This window comes from Pristis pectinata, chromosome 17 (assembly GCF_009764475.1).
Source record: "Pristis pectinata isolate sPriPec2 chromosome 17, sPriPec2.1.pri, whole genome shotgun sequence".
Lineage (NCBI taxonomy): Eukaryota > Metazoa > Chordata > Chondrichthyes > Rhinopristiformes > Pristidae > Pristis > Pristis pectinata.
Genome location: NC_067421.1, coordinates 28,803,493 through 28,820,646, shown reverse-complemented (window position 1 = coordinate 28,820,646; position 17,154 = coordinate 28,803,493). Strand labels below are relative to the sequence as shown.

General features: G+C 44.2%; 1 protein-coding gene across 1 annotated transcript; it reads right to left on the bottom strand.

Annotated features, from left to right (window-relative positions):
- Window positions 1-364: 364 nt before the first annotated feature.
- On the bottom strand, window positions 365-15,333 carry selenoe (selenoprotein e). Its single transcript, XM_052032363.1, has 5 exons — window positions 15,251-15,333; window positions 10,800-10,922; window positions 8,891-8,967; window positions 5,486-5,564; window positions 365-562 (listed from the first exon to the last, which is right to left on the bottom strand). The coding sequence occupies exons 2-5, from the start codon at window positions 10,914-10,916 to the stop codon at window positions 419-421; spliced, it is 417 nt and encodes a 138-aa protein (XP_051888323.1). The 5' UTR covers window positions 10,917-10,922; window positions 15,251-15,333; the 3' UTR covers window positions 365-418.
- Window positions 15,334-17,154: the final 1,821 nt, after the last annotated feature.

Genomic DNA, 17,154 nt, shown 5'->3' with positions numbered 1-17,154 from the left:
ATTTCCCTTACGGATTATTATAAAAACTTTTAGGAAAAGATTGATATACTATTTCCTTTCCAAAGGAAAGAAGGATAAATTCTACTATTGATGGGGTAGTGTATAGGGGCTATACCTTGCATCTAACCCCTGCTATGTGCCATCTGGATGTAGTTTATGATGCATTGTAAAGGGTGTATTGCAATGCATTGAATGATTTACCACATGAATCCAAAAACTGAAAAGACCCTAAAGATTGAAGTTAAACACATGGATTTTTAATGCTGAACAGAGACCTTTAGTGTTTCTCACACCAAGAAGCAGACATTCAGCTGGAGCCCTGGCTGTTGGCTGCCTTTTGGACCCAGACATCATCTGTGCTTTTTGGAAGTGATCTTCGTGCTGAACTCTCGAAGACACCAGAAGGTCTTCTGTTGATCTACAGCTCCTCCCGCGGTGCCTTCAATGGGAAGTGTTGGAACTTCTCTGGAACATCCTCTCCCTTGGCTGATCTTTTGTAGAACCCCAGTGATTCGAGAAGAGCAGAGAGCTCATCGGCTGTCATATCTTTTACGGGCAAGCTCTGTGTGAGGGAGAACCAGAAGTGGCTGAGAACTCAATCTCAACTGACAACTGAGGTGTCAACCATTAGATTAAGCCCAACAGGCAGCCAATCAGAACAATTACTTTTAATTAATAACACCAGCTTTTACACAGAGTTTTTGTAAAGTCAAGTTGTTGTCAATTAATTACCAAAGACTAGAGCAGCTGAGATTGTTCTTCAGAGAGCAGAGAAGGATTGAAAGCAGATTTAATTGAAGTATAAACTGAGAATGTTCTGGAAAACTAAAATACAATACATTCCTTTCTTAGGCTGTGAAAAGCCAGACAGGAAAAAGACAAATCTAATAAGCTGCTCGAAAGATCAAGAGACAAACTGCTGGAGGAACTCAGCGGGTCAGGCAGCATCTGCAGAAGCAAAAGGATATATGCTGTCTGACCCACTGAGTTCCTCCAGTAGTTTGTTTTCTACTCCAGATAAGATAAGATAAGGTATCTTTATTAGTCACATGTATATCGAAACACACAGTGAAATGCATCTTTTGCATCGAGTATTCTGGGGGCAGCCTGCAAGTGTCGCCATGTTTCCAGCACCAACATAGCATGCCTACAACCTCCTAACCCATGTGTCTCTGGAATGTGGGAGGAAACCACAGCACCCAGAGGAAACCCACGCAGACATGGGGAGAACTTACAAACTCCTTACAGACAGTGGCCAGAATTGAACCCGGGTCGTTGGTGCTGTAATAGCGTTACGTTAACCACTACACTACTGTGCTTGCCCTACGCTACCATGCTTGCCCTCCCAGCATCTGCAGTCTCTTGTGTCTCCAAGGTGCTAGAGAGCATTTGTTAAAATTATACATAAACCACTAAACTGGAAAAACCTGGATAGGTAGGAATCAAAAGGCTGTGGTAAGATTGCACAAGGGTTTATATACCTTCCCTGCACTTGACAGAGTAGTTCAGGAGAAATTGTTTGACAGGGAAGGTCGCTGGTAACCAGGGACACAATCTTAAGATAATTAGGACCAGAATGAGAGTGGACACAAAAAGAATATGCAGAGTATAGATAGGGTTGGAAATGCACAGCCTGAAAAGATGGTTTCCACAGTAACTTTCAAATACTTGAAGGGGAAAAATTGCAGAACTATAAGAAAAGACCAAGGGAAGAGAACTAATTGGACTGTATTTTTAAAGAGACAGCACAGCAACAATGGGATGAATTGCCTCCTTCTGTGTTGCATCTGTGAACAATTCAATTCTTTGTTGGTTTGGTGATCTGAGGCTTTATACACTGTCATCTCAATACAGCGCTGTTCCTCTTATCTCTGCAAGCAAGAGACATTACACACATCAACGGTCAGATACAGATGGTCTTGTTTGGTGAGCCTAAGACATTGGCATAAAGTGAATATTTTGATTGTGTTACTGGAACATCAAACACCAGATCCCCCACCTATTTCTGAGATCTACCATCTTCCTCCAAGTGCTGACTGTAATCACTACAAGACTAGTCCTTACACAGAGATCAATGCATCATTTGCAGACTCTCCAGCTCTGATGATAATAATGCAATGATTTATCATTTGCATTCCTTTCTCCATCTCTTTTCACATCTCTCTACCCACGCCTATTTCACTCACTGAAGTATCGAGAAGTTCACCCTCATCAGCGGTATTGGCAATATGTTCTTCTCCTGAAACTGAATTTCAGAGGCGGATTAAAATGTTCACCTTTTTGCTATGTAGCATATTTGTTACTACGCCTATAGGTGAATTTCTAGGTATTTATGTCTCTGTTTTTACTTTTGACTTTATTTCAATCTATCACTTTCTACATCTCGCTCCACATCTCTCCCCACCTCTGCCATGCATTTATAACACACCTTTAATGAAATAGGAACAGACATAGAACATCATTCACAATCTCTGCCAGTGTCAACAAGATTCCAAGACCAGTCACATCTTCCCTTCCCCTTCCGGCATTTTGACAGGACCGTTCCCTTTGAGACTCCCTGGTTCACTCTCAGTCCTATAGCACTTACCCATGCCCCTTCATCTGTTCTCTTCCCACCAGACAAGGACCCAAACACTCCTTCCAAGTGAAGCAGCAATTCACTTGTACTTGTTTCAATCTAGTGTTCATAATGTGTTCATTCAGTGGCCACTGAGGAAACCAAACGCAGGTTGGAAGACTATTTCTGGAGAACCTATGCTCAGTCTACAAGGGCAAAACTGAACTTCCTCTTTCCTGTCACTTTAATTCCACATCCCACTCCCACCCTGACCTGCGATACTTTGCAGCCTTCTGGACAAATATCAAATCCTACACCTTCAATTCACTCACTCTGTAGCAGGACTGGCCACTTCTGCTGTGAAGACACAAGAGTCTGCAGATGCTGGAATCTGGACCAACGTGCAAGATGCTGAAGGTACTCAGCAGATCAGGCAGCATCTATGTAGGGAATGGACAGTTAATGTTTCAGGTCAAAACATAAGAGTCCTGTACCAAAACGTTGACTGTCCATTTCCCTCCATAGATTTCTGCTGTGAAATTAGCTTATAGAGAAATAGAGTTATACACCATGGAATATAGGCCCTTTGGCCCAACTCGTCCATGATGACCAAGTTTCCTCAACTGAGCTTGTCTCAGTTTCCTGCGTTTGGCCCATATCCATTTGAACTTTTCCTCTCCATGTACCTGTCCAAATGCTTTTTTTAATGTTGTAATTGTATCTGCGTCTACCACTATCTCTGGCAGCTCATTCCATATACCCACCAACCTCTGTGTGAAAAAGTTGCCCTTCAGGTTCCTTTTAAATATTTTCCCTCTCACGTGAAACCAATGCCCTCCAGGTTTGGACTCCCCTACCTTGGGAAAAAGACAGTGACCATCCATCTTGTCTGTGCCTCTCATGATTTTATAAACTTCCATCAGGTCACCCCTCAGCCTCTTATGCTCCAGGGAAAAAAGTCCCAGCCCATCCAGCCTCCTCTTATAACTCAGACCCTCCTGTCCCAGTAACATCCTCCTGAATCTTTTTTCTACCCTTTCAAGTTTAATGACATCCTCATGTTTACTTTCTCCATTAGCACAGCCTGACCTGCTGGTCATGTCCGACAGTCCTGCAATTCACAACATTTTAATTCCTTTGAAAGTATTCTGGTGACAGCCACCATTGACCCATTAAGCACAACTTATTTCCTCAAGCGACTCTAGCCTTACCCTTTCACAGGTATTCCCTTTGCCTGATCTGTCCCCTCCCCCACCTTCACTATAATATAAAATGAACTGTTTTCCTTTCTTTCCCACTTTAACCTGAAACCTGGATTCTCTTTCTGCAGACGCTGCCTGACCTGCTGAGTGTTTCCACTATTCTTGCTTTCATTTTAGATTTTCAGCATCTGCAGTTTCTATTTGCATTTCCAGGCGGACCATTGAGCCTATTTTACCATTTAATATCATTGCCGAACCTCTACCTCAACTCTAATGTCCCTGCTGTCCCCATATCCCTACAATCGGTGTTGAATATATGCAATGGCTGAGCATCTGCATTCTTCCATGCTGGAAAACTCCAAGCATTTACAAACCGTTAAGTGAGGAATGTTTTCGTCTTCTCTAGCTATTGGAAGTCTGATCAGGAAAAACAAGAACATAGGTTTAAGGTGAGAGGAAATATTTTTTACGCAGAGAGTGGTTGAAATCTGGAAGAGGAGGTGATGGACTTAGATACGATCAATACATTTAAGAGGCATTTAGACAGACACTTAAGTAAGCAAGGCATAGAAGGATAAGGAGCTAATGCGATTAGCGTAGATGGGCAAAATGGTCAGCATGGACATAGTGGCCTGAAGGGCCTGTTTCTCTGCTGTACAACTCTGTGTCTCAATGACTCTATGACTCAATGCTAAAAGTCAACTCTTTATTCAGCAACTGTGACTCCTAGTTCTAGACTCCTACCAGGAAAACATATTCACAGCATCTAACCTGCCAATCCTCCTAATCAACTCTCAATCTTCTAAAAATCTAAGGAAAACGTACCTGGTCAACTTTAATCATATAAGGCAATCACCCATCCCAGAATCAGTCTAATGCACTCCTCTAAGACAATAATATCTTACCTTCAGGAAGAGAGTCAAAACTATTTACTCTTATGTGGTCTCGTAAAGGCCCTTGATAATTACAGGAAGGCTCTTACTTCTTTTCTCCTATTCTTTTGCAATAAAGGATAAAACTATTCCTTTCTTAGTTCCTTTCTTAGTTATACTTTCATATTGCTTGTGCAAAGAGGCTCCTAGGTACCTCCAATAATCTCCCAATGTCTCACCCCTGAAGATACTCTGCACTGTTCCTGACAAAGTGGATAACTTCAAATTTAGTCTCAGATTCATACAGCACAGAAGCAGGCCCTTCAGCCCACTGAGTCTGTGCTGACTGCCAAGCACCCATTTATACGAATCCGATTATTTATTCTCCCACATTCCCACCAGATTCTACCTCTCACCTTCTCACTAGGGGCAACTTACAACGGCAATTGTGAACCAACTCACGCAGCTTTGGGATGTGGGAGAAAACCAGGGCACTTGGGAGAAACCCACGCCGTCACAGGAAGAATGTTCACACTCCACACAGACAGCACTGGAGGTCAGGATTGAACCCAAGCAGTGGAACTGTGAGATGGCAGCCATCCTCACATTTCTCCACACTATACTCCATCTGCCACCTCTTTGTGGATTCAGTTAACCTCTTTACATCCTCCTTGCAGTCTGCTTTCCAAAAGAGCTTTTACCATCAGTAAATTTTCATACCCTTCACCCAGTCTCCTCAGTCAAAATCATATTACCACACTGTGTTTTCTGCTACCTATAGAAGGAAGAAAGACCCCAAAACCTGATTGTGGTCTTATTTTAAATGCTGTGCATAAATCCAAACAGAAACTGACCTTAACAACTTCACCTTTCACATTATGGAAGAGGAGCTTAGGTTCCTGGTTGTATTGCAAATCATACTTCAGATTATGACTGAAGGATAGAGTTAAGGAAATCGGACCCAAAACCCATCAGTTGTGAAGTTCAGACACGCTGCCCTTTTTTGATGAATCTTCGCAGCCAGCCTTCCAGCCTAAGTCTGGCAACAAAGTTCAATGAAGTCAGCAAAGCCTGGAGAGGGAGTGAGAGCTGGGAGGAAGAACAAACCTGAGGAGAAAGTGACTGCGGGAATTAATTCCTCTGGACTGTGGGTTGGGTCGAGATTACGGGCATTTTACTGCAATGGTGTCATGTAGTCATATTGAGGTACAACATGGAAATAGGCCTTTCGGCCCACCAAGCCTATTCTGACCGTCAAGAACCCATTTTTACATTAATCTGGCCCTAATCCATTTATTCTCCCCACGTTCCCATCAAAAAGAAAAATATACAGTGGCAAATTAATCAACCGAACCACACATATTTGGGATGTGGGGGAAACCAGAGGACCCAGGGGAAACCCACACAGTCACAGGGAGAACATGCAAACTCCATAAAGACAGCACTGGAAGTCAGGATTGAAGCCAGGTCACAGGAGCTGTGAGGCAGTGGCTTTACTAGCTGCACCACTGTGCCATGTTGGACAATTTGGCAAGTAAGAGATCTGTATTTATTTGAAGAACACCTCATCCTCCATCTGAGCACATTGCAACCTTCGGTACTCAATATCAAATTCAAAAACTTCAGGGAACTCACTTTCTCTGTTATATCAGAATTAGCCAGGTCACTGCAGATTATCCATCTGTAACACTTACTCAGATTTCCTCTCAGCACTGACACTGTCAATCTTTTGGGGATTCTCTACTCTGGCCTGCATTTTGTAGCTCTTATATGTCCCTTTATTTGTTTGCTCTCTTTCTCTCTCTCTGAATGCCATCATTACTCTATAGACCAGATGGCTTACTCAACAGCTAGACATCACAGCAATTCTGACCCCATCTTATTGGAGGTATTCACTTTCCCTCCCTCGATACTCTTCTTAAAACTAAACTGTTTTCTCACTTTCCCAGTTCCGATCCAAGGTATTTGACCTGAAATGTTAACTCTTTTTCACCTCCCATAGATACTGCCTGACCTGCTGAGTGTTTCCAGCATCTTTTGCTTGTATTACAGATTTTCAGAAAATCATTAGTGAATCAAGGGCTGGGTCTCACTTAAGTTGGCATAACTGTATACATAATACAGGAGAAAAATAATTCATTAAAGACTGACAGAGCCTTAGCACTGAATGGTCTGTTTCCAAGTGTATTAAATGAAGCCGGAGGGGAAAGATAAAGTAAGATAAGATATCTTTATTGGTCACACGTACATCGAAACATAGTGAAATGCATCTTTTTGCGTAGTATTCTGGGGGCAGCTCACAAGTGTTGCCACGTTTCTGGTGCCAACATAACATACCCACAACTTCCTAACCCGTACATCTTTGGAATGTAGGAGGAAACCCACGCAGACACAGGGAGAACATATAAACTCCTTACAGACGGCAGCCGGAATTGAACCCGGGTTGCTGGCGCTGTAAAGCGTTACGCTAACCACTAGCTGCCTGACCTGTTGAATACTTCAAGCATTTTCTATTTCAGATTTTCAGCATCTGCATTATTTTGCTTTCAGATAAACTGCTAACTTTGTTGGGAGTTTGGGACAGTTTTCAAATTGGAAGGAAATGACTCATATCTTCTAAGAATTGTGCTATATCCTCAGATATTCATTTTAACATTGATGACTCAGACAACACAGCAGAAAGTCATGAATTCCACTTTGCACTGAGGTACAGTCTGTGATGTAGAGAGAGGTATTACATTTATAGCAACATTGATAGGTTAAGGGCCAACACTGTAGCAGATGGATTTCAATGTAGGTAAGTGTGATTTCTTCCAGTTTGGACAAGAATTAGACAGTCTTGGGCGTTATTTAAGTGTTGAACACCTAGACCAGCTGAGTTCCACAGAGATCCATGGGTCAGTGCACACAGGTCACTGAAATCTGGTAGTCAATTCCAAAGAATAACCATAAAAATTCCAGGCTTTTTTAAGTTGGAAGATAAAATATTATCCCTGCCCTATGAGTATTTTATGGGACAGGGTGGAGAGAGACTCACTCTGTATCTATCCGGTGTTGTACCTGTCCATTGAGTATTTGATTTGCCAGTAATAGAGAGTATTTTCCTGTATATCCAACTTGTGCCGCCCCAGTCTGCAAGTGTTTGACAAGTTAGCGTAAAGGGAGAAACATAACAGTCTGGAGGTGTGGTGGATGCAGGTTTAGTTATGGCTTTCAAAGTGGAATTGGTTAAGTATTGGAGGCACTAAAAATTGAAGGTCTATGGAAAAGAGCAGGAGATGGATTGCACTGCTGTACAGAGAACAGGCACAGTGTCTCTGTGCTGAAATGACTGTCTGATTCTATGATTGAGGAGGTTTTGCGACAGCCAATCAGAGCTCTGATGGCACCACATCTGGGACAGTGCATATAGTTCTGCTGAAACTTCGACCCAGGTTAGCAGGGATGTAGCACATCTTCAATCGCATTATTCGGGCTCCAAAGTTTTCGACCGAGAGGGCCTGCTACATCAATTAGGTTTCTACAGTATTAGCAACAGAGCAAGCTAATGGATGATTGAGGTTATTAGGGTTGTCAAAAGAACTGATTAGGTAGAGAGTCAGACAATGGGATGTGGCCTGAAAATTAGAGCCATCATTTTTTTAGGCACGAGCACTTCTTCACAAACAAGCTGGTAGAACTAGAGGATTCTATCCTACAGAAACACACTGGCTCAGTTGATGTTAAAATCAGTGTACTGCAGATTTTTGTTGGACTCGGGTATAAAAGAATTTGGAACCATGAAAAGTGCATGGAATTCTGTTACAAATCAATCGAGCAGAGGGCCAGGTTAAGGGAGCTGAGTGGATGGCTCCTGTTCCTATGTTCCTCAGGATATTTCAAAACACTTCACTGCCTTTTAAAGTATGGCCTCTGTTGTAACGTGGAAAACAGGGCATCTAATTTGTGCACAACAAGCTCTCTAATAAATGGAGAGGATGGAGTTATGAGCACATGTTAAAATCATCCATTCAACCATTAAAGTGATGAACCCACTATTAATCCCCAGCTTTGTCTTGTCTATTTATGTAACGTTGAATATAATGGATGTTAAAGGGCACACAGAACACCTAACGATATTACTAAAGTCTTCAGCAATTAATCCTGATTTTGGAGGCTTCATATCTGGAAGATCAGCAACCGTGAATCCCTGAGGTGCATGAGAGAACAGGGCTGAACATGACAGCTTGTCTTTTCATTACATTCATTTAAAAGGATACTACAATGCCAATCGGTCCAAGAGGAACTGGTACAGTTCTGGCATCTTCTTAATTGATCATCCGACTAAACTAGGAGCCTGCAAAACAAAATCATCGTGGAAGATTTTGCAGCATTGACAGAATGCAGAACTGACGACTGTCTTCACCTGCCGCGGAGTTAGAGTCATAGAGTAATACAGCACGGAAGCAGGTACTTCAGCCCATCTCATTCGGTGTTGACTAAGATGCCTGTCTAAGCTAGTACCATTTGTCTGAGTTTGGCCCATACCCCTCTAAGCCTTTCCTATCCATGTACCTGTCCAATCAGAGTCGATCAGAGTAACTGATACTTAAGGATTCCTCCATGGTGCTAAACATTTATTACCTCTCATTGTTTCTCCTTTGAAACAATTTTCCCTTCTCTAGGTTTGTTGGAATGCAATAACTGGCATAGCAGCACCTGGTAACAATATTGGAACCAATGGCTGAAGCACCATGACCTCAGTAACCGTACCAAACCAATACTAGTTGTACCTTTATAAATGCTGGTCTACACTGTTGCTTGTGCACAAGTCTTATATTTGGACCTTGTGTTTCTTGTATTTCTGCCTCTTGTCTCAGCCTCTTCACCATGGTGAATGCTTTAACAGGTTACAACCTCATCTGAGGCTTTGCCAAACATTTTTGAATTGTCCCTGTCCTTTTCAAGGCTGGGCCACCCTGAATTTTCCTTATGTACTGCTCATCTCATGTTTAGATCTGTCACCTCGCTCCTTCAAATGAACCTCATGCCCTGATCTCAGTGGAGCGCCCAGTAACCTGTTCTAGCAGTTGATCCATCTCTGTGTAAGGAGGTAATTACTCATAAACATTCTAGACATGCTCTTTATGAAGCTAAGCTGCTCCCAGTTCCCCTGTTACGTGGTTTCTCTTCTCCCTTGCACCAGATAGCAGCCTTGTAGCTATCCTCTGTGCTACCCTAGGGTCCGGAATTGTGTGTGGAACTGCAGGTGAGGAGGACTGGCCAGAGTCCTGGTCTTCTTCAGTATGACCCAAGGGATTCAAATGCCAGAGTATTTATTATGGTTATGTTATTATTTATTACTATTACTTACAGACTATTACTTTAATCGTTGGAGTAGGACAAAGGACACAGGTCCAAGCTAGCAAAAGGAGACTTGAAAACAGGAACCAGAACACCCTTATTCACACAGAGAATGACCAACACTTAGAATGGTTCCCACTCCAAGTGATGGCCAATTCCCCAGTTGTTTTAAATAAAACCCAAAAAGCAATGGTGGCATTTGCTTGAAAGAGTGTATCATCTGTCGAGTGTTCCACTTGAGATGAATTAATAGCCTTCATCATGTCTAATCTAGTTGGGAATAATAACTCAGTATCCTGCTCTTTCTTTCTTTTGCCTCTTCACACGGCTTTGACATGTTAACAACAATTGGATGATATCGCGACTTGCCCTGACCAGAACTAGGATCAAGTCAAAAGCTTTCTTCATCGTGGATTGTTTTCTGAATGAAAATCACCTCTGATCTTTTCCAAGCACAACCTTCCTGGGCCAAACTATGCATCCTTCCATCTCAGCTCCAGACCCCCGGATCATCCTTGGTTGAAATCTACAAATACCACCAGAGCTGTGGAAGTGTTTACCTTCAACTTCTTCTGACTGAGACCCATGCCCTGCATGCTGACTGTGTGAGAGGGCAGACTGCTGACTCTTCTCCTCCAGCTGAACTCTCCCAGCTGGGCGATCCTACCCCCTTGAATCTTCTGCAACCTCCACCTTCGGAATGATAACACTGCTGCCTTTTGCCCATCATCTCTCCACACATTCTCCCCTTCCTGGTACTGGGAACGTTGTGCAACGTGAGACAACTCCAGCCCTTGCCCTCCCCAAGAAAGAGTGGATACTTACTACCAGTGTTGCTCGGGCTATTTCCATTCCTTCCCAGTTCACATTTTCAGTTGCGTTCTGTCCACTAATGTGGTGTAGAGTCAGTGCCAGAGCACACAAGAGCAGTTTCTGCACCATCTTGTCCTAAGTGAAGCAAGAGGAGGACACGTGGCAGAGTCTGGTCTTGCAACTGGCTCGGGGTGAAACCACTGGTCAGAGGGAGGACACCCATTCAGCACGGAATGGACAAGATCTTAAATTGCTGAGTTTAAGTTAAAGAATGTACTGAGAAAGTATTGCTCAGTGCCGAGTTTATTAAGAGTGAGGTATTCCTTTCAGTATTGGCCTGTCTTCAATGCAGTTCACCTACAGTGAGGTGGTTTGTTCCTCTCCCATCTGTAACAGGTGTCATTTTAATTTCTTTCTCAGGAAACGCTAATGATTAGTTGGTGCAACACGTCAGCAGTACAACTGGTGGCAGTTGAACTAAAAGCCAGCTCCTGTAAGGCAGCTGACCAGTTTTAATGGGGTGGTTACATGCCAAGGAGCTGTAACATAGAACATAGAACAGTACAGCACAGGAACAGGCCCTTCCACCCACAACGTTGTGCCAAATTAATTAAATTAATAATCAAATGCCCAACTAAACTAATCCCTTCTGCCTACTCAATGTCCTTATCCTTCCATTTCCTGCATGTTTATGTGCCTACCTAGGACCCTCTTGAACACCTCTATCATATCTACCTCCACCACCACCCCAGGCAGCACATTCCAGGCACCCACCGCTCTCTGTGTAAGAAAACCTGCCCCTCACATCTCCTCTGAATTTATCCTCTCTCACCTTAAATGCATGTCCTCTGGTATTAGACATTTCAACCCTGGGAAAAAAAGATACTGGCTGTCTACTCTATCTATGCCTCTCATAATCTTACAAACCTCTATCAGATCTCCCCTCAGCCTCTGTCGCTCTAGACAAAACAACCCAAGTTTGTCCAACCTCTCCTCATAGCACATGCCCTCTAGTTCAGGCAGCATCCTGGTAAACCTCTTCTGCACCCTCTCCAGAGCCTCAACATCCTTGCTGTAATATTGTGACCAGAATTGAATGCAATATTCCAGATGTGGCCTAACTAGTGTTTTATAAAGCTGCAACGTAACTTCCTGACTCTTGAACTCAGTTCCTCGACTAACAAAGGCAAGTATGCCATACACCTTCTTCACCACCCTATCAACCTGTGTAGCAACTTTCAGGGAGCTATGGACTTGGACCCTAAGAACCCTCTGCTCATCAACACTGTTAAGGGTCTTGCCATTAACAGTGTATTATCCCTTTACATTTTATCTTCCAAAGTACAACACTTCATATTTGGCTGGGTTAAACTCCATCTTCCATTTCCCCACCTATATCTGCAACTGATCTATATCCCACCGTATCCTTTTGCAGTTTTCTATGCTATCCAAAGTACCACCAATCTTTGTATCATCTGCAAACTTACTAACCCACCCATCTACGTTTTCATCCAGGTCTCTTATATACATCACAAACAGCAGAGGTCCCAGTACGGATCCCTGAGGAACACCACTAGTCACAGACCTCCAGCCAGAATAAGTCCCATGGACCACTACCCTTTGTCTTCTATGGGCAAGCCAGTTCTGAATCCACACAGCCAATTCACCATGGATCCCGCGCATCTTAATCTTCTGGATGAGCCTTACTAAAATCCATGTAGACAACATCCACAGCTCTGCCTTCATCAATCACCTTCGTCACGTCCTCGAAAAACTCAATCAAGTTAGTAAGACATGACTTGTCCTGCACAAAGCCATACTGACTGTCCCTAATTTGGCCATGGTTTTCCAAATGCTCATAAATCCTATCCCTAAGAATTCTCTCCAGTAACTTCCCTACCACTGCAGTGAGACTCACCAGTCTATAGTTTCCAGGATTATCCCTATTTCCCTTCTTGAATGATGGAACAATATTAGCTACTTGCCAGTCCTCTGGGACCTCGCCTGTGGCTAGAGAGGACACGAAGATGTTGGTCAAGGCCCCAGCAATCTTATCTCTTGCCTCTCTCAATAACCTGGGCTATATCTCATCAGGCCCTGGGGACTTATCCATCTTAATGTTCTTTAAGAGACCAAACACTGCCTCCTCCTTTATCTCGAAATGCCCCAGCATATTAGTATGTTCCACAGTGATCTCCCTGTCCTCCACGTCCTTTTCCTTGGTAAATACTGATGCAAATGATGGTCATTTAGGACCTCTCCCACATCTTCCATCTCCAAGCACATGTCCTCTCCTTTATCCTTGAGTGATCCTACCCTCTCCCTAGTTATCCTCTTGCTCTTGATGTATGTATAGAATGCCTTGGGATTCTATTTAATCCTACTTGCCAAGGACTTTTCATGACCCCTCCTGACTCTCCTAATTCCCTTCTTGAGTTCTTTTCTGGTCTTTAATAATCCTCAAGGGCTCTGTTTGATTTTAGCTTCCTAAACCTTACATATCCTTCCTTTTCCTTCCTGACTAAATTCACCACCTCTCTAGTCATCCAAGTTTCCCTTACCTTGCCATCCTTGTCCTTCCTTCTGACTGGAACATACCTGTCCTATGCTCTGTGCAGTTGGTCTTTAAACACCCTCCACATGTCAGATGTGGACTTGCTCTGAAACAGCTGTTCCCAATTAACTCTCCCTAGTTCCTGCCACATACTCTCGTAATTTGCCCTGTTCCAATTTAATACTCTCCCGCAAGGTCCACACTTATCCTTATCTATAGCTATCTTAAAACGTAAGGAGTTGTGGTCACTGTTCCTTCACTGTTCTCCCACTAAAAGGTCGGTCATCTGGCCAGGCTCATTACCCAACACCAGGTCCAGTACAGCCCTCCTCTTGTTGGACTATCTACACATTAAGAAACCCTCCTGGATGCACCTAACAAACCTTTTGCACTAAGGAGGTCCCAGTCCATATTAGGGAAGTTGAAGTCCCCCACTACAACAACCTTATTGCTTTTACACCTTTCCCTAATCTGCTTGCATATCTGTTCCTTGATGTCCCGGTGGTTATCGGGGGGTCTGTAGTATAATCCCATTACTGTGATTGCACCTTTCTTATTTTTGAGTTCTACCCATATAGACTCCGTGGATGAGTCCCCCATAATGTCCCCTTTGAGTGCAGCTGTGATATTGTTGCTGATTAATAGCACAACTCCACCCCCCACCCCCCCTTTTACCTCTTTCTCTATCTTTTCTAAAACATTGAAACGCTGGAACATTAAGCATCCATTCCTGTCCCTCTCTCAACCAAGTCTCTGTTATGGCCACCACATCATAGTTGCATGTACTGATCCATGCTCTAGGTTCATCACCCTCACCCATAATACTCCTAGCATTAACATTCACACACTTCAACTGGTCTGTCCCATTGAGTCTAACACCTTGTTTCTGCCTGTTCTTACTGGTCATGACATCTCCCTTCCTCTCAATCCCTCCACTTTTCTGACCTGGTGCTCTGGTTCCCATCCCCCTGCCAAACTAGTTTAAACCTTCCCGAGTAGAACTAGCGAACCTCAAGGCCAGGATATTGGTTCCCCTCCAGTTAAGGTGCAACCTGCCCCTCTTGTACTGGTCGCCCCTGTCCCCGAAGAGGTTCCAATGATCCAAGAACCTCAGCCACATTTTCATCTGTTCTACCTTTCTATTCCTACCCTGACTAGCACTTGGCACCGGGAGTAATCCAGAGATTACTATCTTCGAGGTCCTGCTTTTCAGCCTATTTCCTAACTCCCTATACTCACTGCGCAGGACCTCTTCCCCCTTTTGACCTACATCATTGGTGCCAATGTGTACCACGACCTCTGGTTGCTCATCCTCCCCCATGAGAATGTTCTGCAGCTGCTCTGAGACATCCTCAACCCTGGTACCTGGGAGGCAACACACCATCCTGGCGTCTCTTTCACAGCCACAGAATCTCCTGTCTGTCCCCCTAACTATCGAGTCTCCTATCACTATTGCTCTGCCTGACTTTACCCTTCCCTGCTGAGCCTCAGAGCCGGCCACAAGTGCCACGAACCTGGCTGCTGTTGCTCTGACCTGATGTCATCGCCCCCAGCACTATCCAAAGGAGTATAGTCATTGCTGAGAGGAATAGCCACAGGGGGAACATGCACTGTCTACTCCCCTTACATCTCTTGGTGGTCACCCAACTATCTGCAGCCTGTACCTTAGGTGTGACCACCTCACTAAAACTCTTGTCTATGATGCTCTCAGCATCCAGGACGATCCTAAGTATGTCCAACTCCAGCTTCAGTTCCTTCATGCGGTCAGTCAGGAGCTGCAGCTCGGCGCACTTCCTGCTGGTGAAGTCACTGGGAACACTGCCAGTCTCCCTGATCTCCCACATCCTGCAGGAGGAGCACGCCACTGCCCTAACCGCCCAGTGACTTGAACAGGAACAATAAATCTCACCTGCACCAACCTGCTCAGCCTCTTCTCACTGAAGCCTCCTGAACCAAGGCCTCAGCACTTATACTCAACCACGGCACTTGCAGCTTAAACACAGCCACTCCCAAAAATGGCGCCACAGCCTGCTTCCCTTCTGTACCTGCAAAAAAATACAACTGGACAAGCAAGCTCTCAACTGAAAAGCAACTTTCAAAACGCTGCTGTCTCCTCCCCTCTGCTCCTCCTGCTGCTGCAACAAGTCCAACAGGCTCAGCTGAGAAACAACGCACAAAAATCTGCTGGCCCATCTCCTCTGCTCCAACTAGACAAACATTGGCTTAAAGTGAAGGTGTGCTGTAACTCAGCGGGGAAAGGAAGCAATGTGTTGCATTTTGAGAAGTCTAATAAGGCTGAGCATACACCATGAATTGTAGGGTCCAAGGGAAGATTGAGGAACAGAAGAATCTTGGTGTACAAGGTCAGCACAGGAAGAAAGGATGGTGAAGAAGGCAGACTGGATTCATGCCTTCATCAGCCACAGCACAGAATATAAGAGCAAGGTGGTTATGTTACCCAATATTTATAAAACTGGTTAGTCCACAGTTGGAATACTGCATGCAGTTCTGATCACCACTATAGGAAGGACATGATTGCACTGGACAGGGTGCAGAGGTGATTCACCTGGATGTTGCCTGAGATGGAGCATTTCAGTCATGAGGAGAAAGTGGGTTTGTTTTCCTTGAAGGGCTTCCTGTTGGAGGTATATAAATCACTAGGGGCATTGTTGGGATAGATTCCCTGCAGTAGAGATGTAGAGAGGACATTGGTTAGGTTGAGGGGTAAAAGGTCCAGAGTGAATCTGAGGAAGAACCTTTTTCAGCCAGAGTGTGGTTGGAATCTGCACTCGCTGTCTGAGTGTGTGGTAGGGGCAAGTCATCTCACAACATTTAAGAAGTATCTGGATGAACACTTGAATTGCCAAGGCAAAGAAGGCTATAGACCAAGTGTTGGTAAAGGGGATTAACAGAGCTGGGTACTTGATAGTCAGAATGGACATGGTGGGCTGAATGACCTGTTCCTGTCCTGCGTGACTCTAAGAATGAACACATTGAGTCCACAAGCAGCAGGAGAATAAAACCTGACCCATCAATTACCAAAGCTTTCCAATCCAGTAAGATGCAAACTCCACATCGACTTGTGGGAAGTGGCCTCCAACACTCTCTGTGAATTTAGCTGACAGAAGCCAAGATGTATTTTTAGCAGCATCAGAACACCACCCCCCCGCGCCCCCCCCCCCCATGTTCCAGGGGCAGCGGTCAGGTGAGCAATGGCCAAAATGGCATCATTTGGTGGCCTTACTTGACCCTTCTTTAACCAGGCACAGAACCCACCTCTCTCCCACCCTATTCCCAATGGGAATCAGACTGCCCAGAAATTGAGAAGAAAGCAATGGAAAATCACACTGACTAGCAGCTGTTCCATTTTGGATCTGCTTTTGAGAGCAAACAGGGATTGCAGTGAGTAGTTTGGGACTCTAAACGAAGGTCATTGTGATCATGACGGACTCTGAGGCCTCGTCATCTTCACAGAAATATCTGACAAGCGTTCAATCTACAGTTTTGTTTCATATTGGATCAAGCACTGTTGAAAATGGTAAGGTGCCTCAGACACTATGACCCCAGGACTATGGAGTAGTGTCTTTCCAGCATCTGCCCACCTGCTGGATCTGTGGTGACAGTCTGATGCCCCGTCCCTTTTCAATATGTCCATCAGTCCATGAAGAATCAGGAGTAAAGGACGAATGAGTAACATTAATTCCAGGGAGCAAATACAGCCATTTTACATTAAATAATGAAACTCCAAGGTGTACTGTGTGATAATGTGGGAGTGGACCGAGGTCCATAAGTTGATTTTGCCCGTATGTTGGA